This window comes from Pleurodeles waltl, chromosome 2_2, assembly GCF_031143425.1.
Source record: "Pleurodeles waltl isolate 20211129_DDA chromosome 2_2, aPleWal1.hap1.20221129, whole genome shotgun sequence".
NCBI classification, from domain to species: domain Eukaryota; kingdom Metazoa; phylum Chordata; class Amphibia; order Caudata; family Salamandridae; genus Pleurodeles; species Pleurodeles waltl.
The window spans coordinates 514,491,250-514,507,594 of record NC_090439.1 but is presented as its reverse complement, the minus strand read 5'-3'; the positions used below and the strand labels follow the sequence as shown (position 1 = coordinate 514,507,594).

General features: G+C 46.6%; 1 protein-coding gene across 2 annotated transcripts in view; it reads right to left on the bottom strand.

Annotated features, from left to right (window-relative positions):
- The window catches only part of IMPACT (impact RWD domain protein), a 219,914-nt gene extending 203,878 nt beyond the window's left edge, over positions 1-16,036 (bottom strand). Inside the window, exon 1 of one of the 2 annotated variants that reach the window (XM_069220038.1) lies at positions 15,817-16,036. In XM_069220038.1, the coding sequence (XP_069076139.1) occupies positions 15,817-15,852 (36 nt within the window). In that variant the 5' untranslated portion in view covers positions 15,853-16,036. The remainder of the gene's footprint in view (positions 1-15,816) is intronic. The other variant, XM_069220039.1, reaches the window with a different exon arrangement.
- Between the last annotated feature and the right edge of the window lie 309 nt (positions 16,037-16,345).

Genomic DNA, 16,345 nt, shown 5'->3' with positions numbered 1-16,345 from the left:
AGTGGTGGTTTTGAACCGGAAGGGCTTGCCATGGCGCACTGGTGGGGTGGTGATTGACCCGGGAGGGAGATATGTTATGCTCAGGGGCACCTTGTATGATAAACCGTTCTGTTTGATATCTCTTTATGGGCCTAATGTTGATGACCCAGAGATTTTGGGGGAAGTTTGGCGCTTCATTGGTTCACTGGGCCCGGGTTCAATTTTGTGGGGCGGTGATTTCAATGCAGTCTTGGACCCAGTGGCAGATTGCGAGAGCTGAGCCAGACCTCAGCATGCAGCAGCTGCGAGAGTATTGACGCACATCGTGGAAGAGGACGCTTTGGTGGATCTGTGGAGGGCCCAACATGGTGGAGACAGGCAGGGTACGTGTGCTAATTACACACATGCAGCTGGTCTAGATTGGATAGATGGCTAGGTACTTGAGATGTGGACTTATGAACGACGTCCATTGAGCATATGTCCTGTACGCTTTCGGATCACTCCCCAGTTTTGTTTGAGTTGCAATTGCGGGGCGGCCCGGCCACGCGTTTATGTGGCAGCTGCCTAGTGGAGTGGTCAAGGATTATTTCCCGATTAATCAGGGCTCTGTGTCGTCGTGGGCACTCTCTGGGAGGCCTTTAAGGTTGTGATCCCCAGTGTCTGCCTGGCTAAGCAACATGGCGTCCTGAAGACAATTCAGCGTGAATTGGTGGCATTAGAAACACACCTTGCCGAGTTAGAGAGGCGGCTGGCTTCTGACTGGTCGGCGGACCTTTTGGCTGAGATACGAGAGGCGTGGTCCTGCTGAGAGGAGGCGGCGCTGCACGAGGTGTGCTTACTCTGTAATGAGGCGAGGGTGCGTTGGTATGGTGAGGGTGAGCAGGCCGGGAGGACTCTGGCGTCTATGCCCCACAGGCCGTGTGCTGGGAATTACATTGTAGAGCTGACTGACTCAACTGGGACACTTCAGACGGGTGCTACGGAGGTTCGGCGTGTCATGTCTGACTTCTATTCGGATCTATACGCTGAGCGGCCAGGTGTGAGTGGTTCTGATACTGATGCTTATTTCGACGAGGTTAGCCTGCTCCAGCTTGAGAACTCTCATAGGCATTACCTGGACGTCCCCTTTTCGGTTGAAGATGTGATCCAGGCCATACGTAGCTTGGCGGGCGACAAGGCTCCGGGGCCGGATGGTTTGACGCCGGCTTTTTATAAGGGATATGCAGATGTCTTGGCACTGCCCCTTCTTGAGGTTTATGCTGAGGACCTCGAGAGGGTGGTTCTTACGGCTTCGCTGCGGGAGGCTCTAATAGTGACGATTATGAAACCTGGGAAGGATCCTCGCAGCTGTGACTCGCATCAGTCACTCTCCTTGATAAACACTGACAATAAGATCTTGGCTAAGCTTACTGCAGCGCGTCTGCAACCCTTGCTTGTATCCTTGGTTTTGCTGGACCAGTCCAGTTTTGTGCCCGGGCGTTCAACACTGTTTAACTTGCGTACCTTTCTTGCGGTTTCTAATCTGAGCGGGCCTGACGATCACGCTGCGGCAGTCTTTCTGGGCGCTTCGAAGGCGTTTGATTCGCTGGGCTGGTCATATATGTTTGCTCTACTGGACAGAGTGGGTCGCCTTCTGTATTCCCAGCCGTCTGCTCGGTTGAGAATTAACGGGATGCTGTTGGCTCCTATTTCGATTGCTAGAGGAACACATCAGGGCTGCCCTTTCTCGCCGCTCTTGTTTGCAGTGGCCATGGAGCCCCTGGCGGCGCGACTTCAGCAACACCATAATTATAGGGGGCTGGCGTTTCAACAGTGGCATGTTCTAATTTCTCTATATGCAGATGACGTGGCGCTGTACGTCCGTGATCCAGGCGCATCTGGATGTATTGCTTGATGAGGTTGTCCAGTTCGGCCAGCTCTCCGGGATAAAGATTAATTGGTCCAAGTCAGTGGTGCTGCCATTGTCTGATGCCACTGGGCAGTGCCGGTCTAGCTATCCCCTATGTTGGGCGGATGGGCTGGTGCGTTATCTCAGTATTTGGTTGAGCCGGAAGGTGGATGCGCTGTGGTCGGCTAACTACGGTATGGCGGTTGCATGGCTGGAGGACAAGGTGACGGTTTGGCTGTCACTGATTCGGCGCATCGCGATAGCCAAGATAGTGGTATTGCCCAAGTTCTTGTATTTGTTTGTTAACCTGCCTCTGTCGCTTACGTCGGGTTTCTAGAGACGGCAGGCGGGGGTTCCTTGCTGGTGTATATTGTGTGGGTGGGGGGACCATCCAGAATTGCATAGGAGACTCTGACTCTGCCGTTTGAGCAGGGAGGACTTGCGGCCCCGGATTTGGAACTGCATTTTTACTGCGCACAGGACCACTTTATCCATTTTTGGTTGTATCCTACATGCTATTTGCCACATTTGGCAGCAGAACATGACTCGGTTTGGCCAAATAGGTTGGACGGGGTACTAGGTAGCCCTGCTGGGTCCCGTTGACGGGATGTGGACACCTTGAGGTGAGAGCTTGAACGTGTCTGAGGCGGACAGGAGTGCACGGGGTCTTTGCGCCTTCGATGCCGGTGCGTATTGCATTAGGCTTCCCTCTGCTGGAGGACGGCCAGATATCTGAACGTCTCCGGGAGTTGGATATGGTTACTTTGGGGTCCTGGTTCTCGGCGGGGATGTTTATCTCCTTGGAAGTGGCGCTAGGTGTGCATGGTGATGCTGCCCTATATCGTTTGCTCTTTTTCAGGATCCGGGATCTGCTGCGGGCGCGGTATACCTGCTTTCCTGCAGAGCCCCCTCTCTGCCATGCGCTGGAATTATTGTACAAGGCACCAACTGCTCGCCGCCTCATTATGAGTCTGTAAGCCTGCTCGCAGGCTACAGAGTCCCGGGCTAATTCCAAGGCCGGAGTCCGCTGGGAGGCAGACTTGGGTGTGCCTATTTCGGAGGAGCAATGGCGCTATTGTTGTGCTCTAATGCGCCGCTTTCCCCTAACTATAGATTGCGCCTCATCCATTTTAATTTTCTGCATCAACTGTACTATATACCTAGTCGACTGAAAAAAATGGGCCTTAGAGCGGATGCTAATTGCACACGCCATTAGGCATCAGAGGCGGACTTCATACATTTGTCGTGGGACTGTGGGCGCAGCGTGATTACTGGTCGGATGTATTGCATGCAATAGAGGAGATGACGACTTGTGTTGCCGCGTGCTCCTGTGCTGGCGCTTCTGGGCTATGTGGAGGAGATCCCCTCTGTGTCCAAGTGATTGGTGGGTCTGCTGCTGCTACTGGCTAATCCCCGGGTGGCAATGTGCTGGGGGCGGAAGTGGATGCCTGGCTGTGATGATTGGCTGAGAGATGCTGCATACTGTCAGGAGCAGCTGCCGGTGTACTGGGAGTTGATGCTGGAGGTTTCCTGACCGAGGGATATCTGGGCCCCCTTGGAAACGTTTCTTGCAGCTCGTGCGCATGGAGATGGCTAGCTTTCTGAGCCACTTCTTGTTGGTTCACTTGGCGACAGCTATACCTCCTGCGCTACTAACGTGTGCCCCCTTTCTATGCGGGCAGTATGTTGGCAGAGCTGCTTTACTTCTTTTTTCTCTTCTTGCTCGGTTCTCTCTTTCCTTCCCCTCTCTGTTGTTTTCTGTTTCTCAAATTCACCAGCAATACAGAATAGAAGTGCTCCTGTGTGAGTCAAGTTTCTCCTGCGGTTTCCTTTGCAATTTGTACATGTTCGTGTTTCTGTGAGCCATCCCAACGGAATCAGTGTTACGTATACTGTTTGTGAACACTGGTTTGTGTTGTTTGCCGATGTTTGCCTGATTTAAAATACAAAAATAAATTAAAAAAATAAAAACTTGTGCCCTAAGAGAACTATAACTAGCGGCCCTGCCATGCACAGTTTTTTCGTCAAACATTTTACTGCTATGTGTTTTTTTTTATTCTATTTCCTAACTACAACGTCCCTGTAACCTTTGTCTTTTTTCCAGTGAGTTTCTATGATTTTTAAACATAAAGTAAATATTCATTACTATACTTTAATCTAATCACTGCTGCGTACGACCACCCAACCTTGCACCGCGAACGGCCTTCGGCCGTGCGTGGTGTGGTTGGCCGCAGAGACTGGCTGCTGGTTGGCCGCAGGGCCTGGCCTGCAGCCATTCCCTATGTCCAACCCCACTAACCACCCGATCCCATGCTGCGCACGGCCTTTGGCCATGTGCAGCAGGAGCTGGCAGCAGGTCTGTGTGGCTCACCTCTCCTGGCCAAATTTGGCCCTAGGGAGCCCATTCCCCAGGGCCTACTACAATTCCATGTAGAGTGGTCATGCGACCCACTCCCCTGGCCAATTTTGGCCACGGGGCCCTATCCCCAGGGTCCCACCTTCTACATTTTTTTTGGGGGGGGGGGGGGAGGAGCCAGGCGGCCCTAGTCTCCCAGTTGTTTTCCGTCCCAGGGACCCCCGGGCCCAGCCTTCATATATATTTTTTTGTGGAGAGCCGATTTAATTCTTTTGGGGGGGGGGGGAGCCCCACTCCCCAGGCCAAAATCGGCCCCAGGGGTCCCATCCATGTCATCTGGCTGCCCCCCAGTCAATATAGTTGGAGACTGCTGGGGGAGCCTGAAGGCCTCCGCGGTCCCAGCTGGCTCCCCACCTCCTGCCTATGGAAACCCCCCTCCTTTTTCTTGGCCCCCACTAAACGGATCACCTAAAAGTTTTCTAGACAGACCCTGAAAAGAGTGTCGTATTTTTGTAAACATTTTGTGAAGATTCATCAAATGGAGCCAAAGTAATTAGCAAAACAAAAAACACTTTTTGTTTAGAAACCAGGTCCTCACTATACCTACTTAAGGGAAAATTACAAATAAGTAAAGAAGATACGAAATACATTTAAAAAAAGAAGAGAAATAGACCAGACGTAACAGACCTTATCTACTTGTTAAAAAAAATAGAAAATAAATAAAAATATCAGTTTAGTGCAATAGGTTTTCTAAATAAAGGAAAAACAAAGCATCCTAAAATTAATTCCACTGTTATTATATTCCTGAGATTAATACGGTAATTAAGGGGTCCACATCATAAAATAAAATCCCCTTCATCCCACATACATCTGTTCATACCCATCTCAGACTACAAGACTACCAATACTTGCCCCACTTGGTCAAGTAATCTCTGCTAACTTGGCCTTGAACTGTACATCTTACTACATTTTAGCAACTTCCTAGTCTCCAGTTATCAGCACCTCCTCAATGTCACCAAAGTAGTCTACACCTCCACCTTCTACCAGTATCACTTTATGTTGTGTGATAATCTTATTGCACAACAGTAACTGTTCCACAAGATCAACTACACTCTCAAACTAATAGACTACATCCTCACCTGTTATAACAGCTGTGTGCTACACAGAACTAAATACATGATTAACATCAATCACAGCTTCCACTGCTTTCAAGCTGGACTTAACCTCTTCCCACCACCATTAACTTGCAAATGTTTCTGTATCCAGAGATAAAAAAGGTAATAGCTTACCTTCCTAACTTGAATGTTATTCTTCTCTAATGCTTCAATCCAACAAATCACAACCACTAACAACCATTTTGCAAACTACAAACTATTCTAGAGCTTCTAATACCCATCATTGAGATACATTACATTTTGTTTGCCATACAATGCCTACTAAATCTCTTCTAAGTCTCTGTAAAAGAATTATTTCACAGACAGCATTGAATGCATCACCACAATAATCTCTGCACCCTCGACTCTTATAAACCTCCCCCTCACCTGCAAACTCACTCCACCACTTCATGTCACAGTGACATCTAACTCTAAATGTACTTCAATAGCCTCTCATACTCATCACACCCTTCCACTCACACACTAGCTCACCCTCCACTAAGCTGTACAAATCAAGGCATGATCAATGTGGAGAAATTGACAAAACATCCACAGCCTAATAAATTACCTAAGTCTGGACCTGCTTTTCATTAAATTTCACAGGGAGAGAACATGGCACCGATGCTTCAAGAGGCAAATCCACCAAGATACCAAAGAGAGACAAAATAAGAGGATTAGTAATGATTTTCAAGGATCGGATTGAAGATATGCGGCTGTCAGACTGCAAGTCATTGCAACCCCTCACCTAATGTCTCCTCTACATTTCTATTACTACACAGACCACAGAAAATAAACAGAACTTAAACAGGCAGTTTCCTAGACCAGTGGTTCCCACCCTTTTGACTTTTGTGGACCCCTATTTTATCAGTACTGGAACCCGGGGACCCCCACTCAATCATTATTGGAATCACCTACCCCCCAACGAGACATTACTGAAAACCAGGAGTCTAATCTGTTATTATTAAATTTTCTAAGCGGTCACGGACCCCCTGAGGAGACTTTGCGGACCCCAGGGGTCCCCCGATCACAGACTGGGACCCACTGTCCTAGACCACATATCAGACAATGTATTAAACACCCTAACTTGTGCAGTGTTGGCGACTTCAGCATGTGGTTTGTCAAACAAAAAAGGTCATAAATGAATAATGACAAGTGGCTTAGACTCTCATAATTTCCATCAATTCAACTTAGGACCTATCAGTATACCAGGACATACACTAAACATGATCTTGTGCAAACTAGAATCAGTCAACCTCAGAAGGTACAGATACCTTTCATGAAGTGATCATCACATCATCTCTTTCACTTGTAGAGTCCCATTTAGACCTGTAAATAACTTCACACTCAACTACCCACATACAAAGAACAATTCAACATTGAAGAGCCGAAAATCCTCATGTAACTAACTTAGACCTTGAAAAGATAAGCAAAGTAAAAAGTTGTGTAACTGAAAAAACAAAGCTTTTGACAGAAAATCCACATCAACACATCCTCACACCAAAAAAGAAACAAAAGACAAATTAGATGAAAGACAAAAACGCAAATATATACTAATTAGTGCCAAAGGTACGAATCAAAAAAACGGTCAAGACATAATACACTTTTAAAAACACAAGGTGTGAAATAGTCCATCAAAGCAAAAGGACCCACTACCCAAACAGGATGTCTGACAGAAGTACCCTACAAAAAAGGACCTCAACAAAATGCTATCTGAATTTCACACTCCAGATTTTATGTCTATGTCAACATGTCAATTACAAGATATCTACAATATGATGGCAGATCACTTCTTTAAGAAAGCAAAAACATTAGACCTACATCTACTACACAAACAACCAGTTCCCAATCTGAACACCAGGATAGAGGAACACTCCAAAAAGGAAAGGCTTCTACTGCAACTTCTTTTTAAGAACTGACCCTTCTGGAATTCCATGACCTGATAAACGCTAGTAGACCTGCTGGTTCACCATTACAACGAGAGCCTTGCCCCCTCCCCACCACACATTTTCATTTACATTCTATTATCAGCAATTCCAAATGGCAGAAATTCCAACAATGAATATAATCAACAAGTCTTTAACCAGAAGCATGTTTCTACCATAACTAAAGGCATCTTAGACATCTTCCATATGACCACTTATTGAGAAAAGTAACCTAGATCTGACTGGCCTTAACAACTGTAGACAGTTCTCAAATATTCCCTGTAGGAAGTTGGCTCTGTATATACTATCTCAAAGTGAGAGATAGTGTGCACAGGGTCCAAGGAGGAACCAAGAGGTTGATAGTGGCATAATTAGATAGTTCTAATGCTCTATTTTGTGGTAGTGGGGGTCGAGCAGTAGGCTTATCAGAGGGTAGTGTTAAGCATTTGTTGTACACACATGTGCAATAAATGAGGAACACACACTCAAAGACTTAACTCCAGGCCAATAGTTTTTATAAAGAAAAATATATTTTCTTAATTTATTTTAGAACCACAAGATTCAAGATTTGAAGTAAATACATAAAATGCAAGGTACTCCACACAGATAAGTAAGGAACTTTGAATTAGAGCAGTAATATACACGGTATAGGTTAAAATGGCAATAAGCTATTTTAAAAGTGGACACAGTGTAAAAATCAACAGTTCTTGGGGGAGGTAAGTATTGGTTAGTTTCTCAGGTACGTAAGACACTTACAAGTTCAGTTTCCTGGGCATAGGCAGCCCACCGTTGGGGGTTCAAGGCAACCCCAAAGTCACTGCACCAGCCACACAGGGACGGTCAGGTGCAGAGGTCAAAAGAGGGGCCAAAACACATAGGCACCTATTGAGAACAGGGGTGCTCCGGTTCCAGTCTGCCAACAGGTAAGTACCTGCATCTTTGGAGGGCAGACCAAGGGGGGTTTGTAGAGCACTGGGGGGACACAAGTAGGCACACAAAACACACCCTCAGCGGCACAGGGGCAGCCGGGTGCAGTGTGCAAAGCAGGCATCAGGTTTTCAATAGAAGTCAATGGAGGGACCCTGGGGTCACTCTAGCGGTGCAGGGAGGGCAAAGGGGGGCTTCTCAGGCCAGCCACTGACTGGGCTAGGCCGAGGGTCACTGGATGGTCACTCCTGCACTGGAGTTTGGTTCCTTTTGATCCTGGGGCTGCGGGTTCATTGCTTGGTCCAGGCGTCGGGTTCTTTTTTCCAGGCAGTCTCGGTCAGGGGAGCCCCTGGATCCTCTCTGCATGAGTCGCTGTGGAGGTGCAGGGGGGTTGTCTCAGGTTACTCACGGAGTTGCAGTCGCCTGGGAGTCCTCTCTGCAGTGTTGGTTCTCTGGAGCTCGAGCCGCGGGCTTCGGGTGCAACGTGTGAAGTTTCATGCTTCCGGCGGGAAGAGTGAGTTCTTTGAGAGTTGTTAAATAGTTGCAAATTTGTTGCTGTTTTTGAACAGTGCCGCTGTTCTTGGGAGTTTCTTGGCCCTTTGGTTTCAGGGCAGTCCTCTGAGGCTTCAGAGGTCACTGGTCCCTGTCGGATGCGTCGCTGTGCAGGTTCTTTGAGTCGGGAGACAGGCCGGTAGGGCTGGGGACAAAGCAGTTGTCGTCTCTGCAGGGCTTTCAGGTCAGCAGTCCTTCTTCTTTGTGTAGGTTGCAGGAATCTGATTTCCTGGGTTCTGGGTCGCTCCTTAATACTGAATTTAGGGGTGTGTTTAGGTCAGGAGGGCAGTAGCCAATGGCTACTGTCCTGGAGGGTGGCTACATCCTCTTTGTGCGTCCTCCCTGAGGGGAGGGGGGCACATCCCTAATCCTATTGGGGGAATCCTCCAGTCTCAAGATGGGGGATTCCTAAAGGCAGGGGTCACCTCAGCTCAGGACACCTTAGGGGCTGTCCTGACTGGTGGTTGACTCCTCCTTGTTTTTCTCATTATCTCCTCCAGCCTTCCCCCCAAAAGTGGGGGCAGTGGCCAGAGGGGCAGGCATCCCCACTAGCTGGGATGCCCTGGGGTGCTGTAACAAAAGGCATGAGCCTTTCAGGCTCACCGCCAGGTGTTACAGTGCCTGCAGGGCAGGGTGAGAACCACCTCCACCCAGTACAGGCTTTGTTCCTGGCCATAGAGTGACAAAGGCACTCTCCCCATGTGGCCAGAAACTCGTCTGGTTGTGGCAGGCTGGCAGAAACTGGTCAGCCTAGCACTAGGAGTCACACTGGTATTCAGGGGGCATGTCTAAGATGCCCTCTGGGTGCATTTTACAATAAATTCCACACTGGCATCAGTGTGCCTTTATTGTGCTGAGACGTTTGATACCAAACTTCCCAGATTTCAGTGTAGCCATTATGGAACTGTGGAATTCATGTTTGACAAACTCCCAGACCATATACTCTTATGGCTACCCTGCACTTAAAATGGCTAAGGTTTTGCTCATGCACATATGCCCTCACCTGTGGTATAGTGCACCCTGCCTTAGGGCTGTAAGGCCTGCTAGAGGGGTGACTTACCTATGCAACAGGCAGTGTGAGGTGGGCATGGCACTCTGAGGGGAGTGCCATGTCAACTTAGTCATTTTCTCCCCACCAACACATACAAGCTATGAGGCAGTGTGCATGTGCTGAGTGAGGGGTCCCCAGGGTGGCACAAGACATGCTGCAGCCCTTAGAAACCTTCCCTGGCATTAGGGCCCTTGGTACCAGGGGTACCTTTTACAAGGGACTTATCTGGGTGCCAGGGCTGTGCCAATTGTGGGAATAAAAGTACAGTTTAGGGAAAAAAACACTGGTGCTGGGGCCTGGTTAGCAGGGCCCCAGCACACTTTCAATCATAACTGAACTGGCATCAGCAAAAGGCAAAAATTCAGGGGGTAACCATGCCAAGGAGGCATTTCCTAACAGTCCCTTATTCTGAAAACTATTCTAAAGGGAAGCTTCTCACAGATCTCAAAGTTTCTGAAATAAAACTTATGAATATTGGACCAACAAACAGGCATCCGTAAAGTAAGGGGGCTGAGTCTGGCATGATTCCCATCTGTCATGACCTAAAAATTACAGTGGACAGAAATGGGGAAGCAGCAATATCACACTTCAGCCTCCGCCACTGTATATCACTTAAACATTACACGACAAATTAAAGAAAGTGATATGGTCCGAAACATTTTTAAGTGGATCTCTTTCTAACTCATAGAAAGATCATACATCATATCTATATCTTCATTCACCTCTAGGCCATACAGTATCAAGGCAGAAGTACCTTATGGGTAAATCATTTTACTACTCTTTTTCAACCCTTGCATTAGTCTTCTCCCAGAACTCATCAAATCTGTGTACCTTATAAGCTAGAACATCAGCAAAGATACCTAAATAATCATTAAATTGGAAAAACCTTATGACCTTTAAGTTTCATAAATAATCTGACTGCCATTGTACCACAGTCCAACGGATGGTAGAGAACCCCCATAAACACACATATCTAAAGTTCAGATCTTAAAGTGAACAAATTAGAAAAACTACAGCCCATTGACAATCTGACCCAATGAACTAGGAGCACCACCACCACTTCAAAAGATGTATCAACCCTTGGAGTCATCTTGGTTTCATTCCTCACTATGAACTCTCAGGTTAACCAAGTTAACAAAGACTAGAGTTGACACCACGTGGACACTCTGGCAAATGTTTCCACATTTAGGATTCCCATAGAACAACCACTTCCCTCGTCATATGGAAACTAAATTATGCCAATGCTTCTACCGCGGAATATCAACTTCTATAATGAGATGCCTGCTAAAACAAATAAAAACCTGATAAGGGAAACCAGAGTTATGAATTTTTGAAGTTTAAATGTGAAAACAGTACCAGAAAGCATTAATCACCAACCATAGTCAACTAGGTGTGCTTGACTGGTACCTAGAGACAAGTTAAGTCTGAATGCGATGGAGTGTGGGTCGGATACAGAAACCAGGTTCGACCTGACTGATGTTTTACCTTCAGCCATAATCTCTGAATAGGAAGTCAAATATCTACAGCGGGGCAAGACAGCAGGCGGTGGCCAAAGACTGTTCTATGTGGCCATTTAGCCCTGGATGAGGCCTCAGTGAAGCTCCGGAATTTAGGGGTAAAAGTTCAGAGCAGGAGAAATTTAAATTTTGCACCCAGAGAAGGTCCCTCACTAGTGCATATTTTTTGGTACCTTATCCCGGTGGAGATTTTTATGTTCGGACTTAGTCACTTCATGGGCATCAGATTTCTTCTGCAGACAAATGCTGTGGACTGTAGATGAACAGGGCTCCTAATACAATTGGCAGGAGGTTCCTCAAAGGATTTGCTGCTACAGAAAAGCTTCAAGCGGGAGCTATGATAATCTTTCACCCAACTGCAATGCGCCTTAGTTGGATCAGCTTGGCAGGTCTGGCCCAGTCCTTTGGAAATCATTGGAACAAAAAAAGTTTCTAAGTCTCAGGTTTCAGGAAAAGTCGATAGTAGGCTTTTGACACAAACCAAGGGTCCAGGACCTTAGGGACACAACTGGGGGTGAGAGGGTTTCATGGCCCACTCCAGCAGATGCCAGCCGCCAAGAACAGGGCAGGTCCAGCTGGTGCAGGTTAGCTGGACAATTCCATAAAAGGATTCTTGTAGCTTGGTGTGTCCCTGTAGTTTGAACAGGGGGTGAGCCTTATGACCCTGAGTCCACTTCTTTGTCCTGGATACAAGAGGGAGAGCAGGTCCAGGCCTCGTCTCAGGTCACAGACAGCAGTTTCAGTCTTTCCACAGGTCCAGAAAGTATTTCAAGAAGGGTTATAGGGATTCCACATGTATGCCTTGCCTGCATGGGGGAATCGTTTGGCTAATCCCTAATCAATGAAGTAAAAGTTCCCAGGAGTTGCCCTACCCATGTTTGTAATATTTTCTATGTGCCCAACTGCAAACAATCGCACGGTGACCTTCTCTACCTAAAACCAAAATGGTAGAGCCTTTTTTCCCCCGGTGTAGAGCTCTTGTGCCCACCCCAGAGGTCTGGCTAGGGAAATGAGCAACCCTTCCTCTGTGGTCACTCTAAACCAGTTATGGGAACAGCACTTCTCCAGCTGGGATTGGTATCTGACAGACTGGGGGAACAAAGAAGGGCTCTACAAAGGCCTCAGATTTGCATGTGACAGGGTAGGCCTCACTGACGTTAATCAAGTTCAGGGCACAGTCCACATGGTCATCCTGCCAAAGGAACAAAAGACCTCCCCACAACCAAGGCCTTTGTCCCAGCTCTGAGAGCAAGATAACACTTTATCAAAGGGCCTAGTCAGCTGCTAGGAGATAACTGAAGCTTATGTGAAAAGTCCCCTGTAGGATTTAGGCATAGAAGGATAAGTTTCTAAAAGTACCTTTTTTAACATATATATATATATATATATATATATATATATATATATATATATATATATATATATATATTTATATATATATTTTTTTTTTACACATACAACTTCACCAGTGAATTGATGCCGTAATAAATATTTTTAAAAATTCAATAATTGATTTTTTTAAAGCTTTTTCCTAGAAAGAGATAACGTTATTACATCTAATATTGTTTTCCAGTGCTTTCCTATGGAACAGCCAACCTTGCTACACTGAAAATAGCCTTCAGGCCTTTGCATTGTAAGGACATGGTTAACTAAACCTTTACATGTATTACTTTTAAATATTATGCACTTCACTTTATGGGCACTGCCTTGTTAGAAATGGGGTCTCTAGTTGGCAGTTGTTTGCACCCTGTGCAAGTAGGGACCCTCACTTTAGTCAGGGAGTCACACAGCTAAGATAACCCCTGCTCACTCCCATGGTAGCTTGGCATGAGCAGTCAGGCTTATCTCAGAGGCAATGTGTAAAGTATTTGTACACACACAGTAACACAGTGAAAACACCACAAAAGTACTCCACATAATTATAGAAAAATAGCCAATATTTATCTGAGTAAAACAAGACCAAAACGTCAAAAATCCAGCATTCACAAGCAAAGATAATAATTTTCAAAGATTAGATCTTAGTTAAGCACTTAGAAACACAATAGCTCCAACTGGGGCTATCACAGCATCTTAAAGGAGTTGTTCCGAACAGCCCGACACTACTCGCGAGGGAATGCGCGCCAGTCACAGAGTCGTACGGACCCTAGGTATAGTACCTTTGCAAAACGAGGAAACAAAGATGTTGCACAAAGTCAGGTTGGTGAGGTGTCACTGGAGTCCGTGCAGCACTGGATCCTTACTGCTACGAGAGGGAGGTGAGGTGTCGGCTCCTTACAATTGCAGGGGAGGTGATGTGGCGTCAATTGCGAGGTGTTGGTTTCTTATGATCCAGCGGGATCGATTAACCCAGCAGGTGAAAGACGCAATGCATTGGTTTTGCTGTGTCGCAATCACACCACAGGGCCACAGGTGCTGCAGCAGAGTCTGGTGACATGGACGTCAGAGACTCAGCACTCACACTGTGGGGGGACTTCAGAGGCGCTGCAGCGGCATCGGGCCTGCGGTGTCGTTCGCAGTCGTTTCACTCAGTGGGGACTACGGCCCAAGAGCAGGCAGCAGCGCAGAGTCGCACAGCAGCACCAGTTCTGAAGTCGCTCTGGAGTTGATGTACTTGGTTTCTTTTGGGATACACCAGAACTCACTCCTAAGGGCCCAGGAACTGGATTTGGCGTCACTTGGCAAGTCAGGACTCTCAGCAATAGAGTCCAGGTGCAGGCCAATGAAGTCTTTAATGTCCCCGAGACCTTTATCAGGAGGCAAAGGTCAGTCCAGACCTTTGGAGAGCCTTTGGAAGCATAATGTAGAAAGCAAAGTCCAGTCTTTTTACTCCCAGGATAGAAGCAGCAAGCAGGAGGCCAGCACAACATTACACCTGAAAGAGATTTCAAGACAATCCACATGTTGACCTAATGGAGAGATACGTCTTGCAATAGTTAAAAATAAATGTAACAGTATTTCACTATCAGGACATGTAAAACACACCATTACATGCCCTATCTTTTAAATACACTGCACCCTGCTTATTAGGCTGTCTTGGGCCTACCTTAGGGATGACTTACATAAAGAAAAAGGGAAGGTTTGGGCCTGGCAAGTAGGCGCACTTGTCAGGTCGAAATGGCAGTTTTAAACTGCTCACACAGACGCTGCAGTGGCAGGCCTGAGACATGTTTACAGATCTACTCATGTGGGTGGCACAATCAGTGCTGCAGGCCTACTAGTAGCATTTGATTTACAGGCCCTCAGCACACATGGTGCACTACACTAGGGGCTTACTGGTAAAGCAAATATGCCAATCATGGATAAACCAATCACCAGTATAATTTAGACAGAAAGCACTTGCAATTTAGCACTGGTCAGCAATAGTAAAAAGCCCAAAGTCCAAAAGCCATCAAAAACGAAATTCAGCATAGGATCAAAAACAGGAGGTCAGAGGCAAAAAGTATGGGGATAACCCTGCAAAAACAGCCATTTCCAACAGGCCTGCGGGGGGGACTTGTTTATATTTAAAGGAAAGTTTAAGGCCTCTCACAAAGAGTTATGTTGGCAGGTCAAAATTGCATTTTAAAACTGCACTACTAAAAGTACACATGGTAGGCCTACAGTCATGCTTACACAATAACTGTACTGGATGATACAATGGGTGCTGCAGTCCACTTGGGGCATTTAACTTACACTTTTGTATCATGTATTAGGGACATATAGGTAAGTTAAATATGCTTACGCTTATCAGATGCCAATTTCATCACGTAGAAAGGAGGACATGGGCTCTTTACTACTAGTTAGCAAGGACAAAGTGCACAGAGTTTTATAGCCAGCATAAATAAGGTTCAGCAAAAAGGCAAAACAAATCCAGAGTGACACTAGGGAAAGGCAATACAGCATTAAATTCTCATACACACTAAATTAAAATTGCACCTTTTTCACCCAATACAACAATTAGATATTATTCATATGTTAGAATGCAGTTTGACAAATTTATCATTCGTATGCACTCTTGGGGGGGGGGGGGAGCACTCAACTAAATCAAGTAAATTAAATTAGCATTGCATAAGGACTCCGCGCGATCTGCTAATCTGCAAGAAAATAATATTTCTAATTGGTTAGCACCAAATGAGAATAGCATGACTAACTGCAAGCCTTGTATTTGACTAAACACTTGACTCCAGCAGAGTAGCGTCCGGCCAGTCCACAAAGCAATTCAGGGCCTCGTTTTAGGGTGGTAAAATTTAACAGTATAACAAAATCATACGAACCACGGGAAATGATAGCCCTATTGGCCAATCACTTTCCTTGAAAGCACAGATTACACAGTGGCACGTAAATTGTGATACCTTCAGCCAAGAGGCGTTTCAGCCACCACAGTACTTTGCATTCTGTCACTAGTTTATGAGACCAGAATGCAGAGTGCAGCTCTCAGGTCTGTGTGAACTTGACAGACAAGTAAGAGACTGCGACTTCTAAGGCGCTCACCTGCTTCTGCAAGTTCTCTTCCTCTCTCTCGGTCATGATGACCCTGCTGCTCCGTGAGGGAAACAGACTGATAAACCCGCATCTATAGTTTCAGGCAGACTACCATCAACTCGAAAGAAGCAACCCAGGGCCACAACCACATGTTACGCACGTCACCACCAAAGTATCATACTGCTTTAGCGTAAACCTTCCCATACAGCTGCAACTCCCCCCAGTGGGCGGTGTCCTCAATTATTCCGAAATCCTATTGGTTTAGGAAAGACTCAAGGGGCGGGCGTGGAAGAGAAAAGACGATAGAGTAGCACGGGGAGGGCTAGAGAGTCAGTGCCTTTGACGAATGTACCAGGAAGTACAAGTTGACAGTTCAGGTTATATTGAAAAGCGAAGGGTGGAGAGCAGAACAGGTGACGTAGGAAGCTCAACATATGGTAGCAGAAGAGAAATGGTTAGTCTGAGACGAGAGGCGGGGATTGATAAGTAGACAGTAGGGATCCCGAGAGGAAGGCGAGGTGGCCTACAGTCCTGGGAA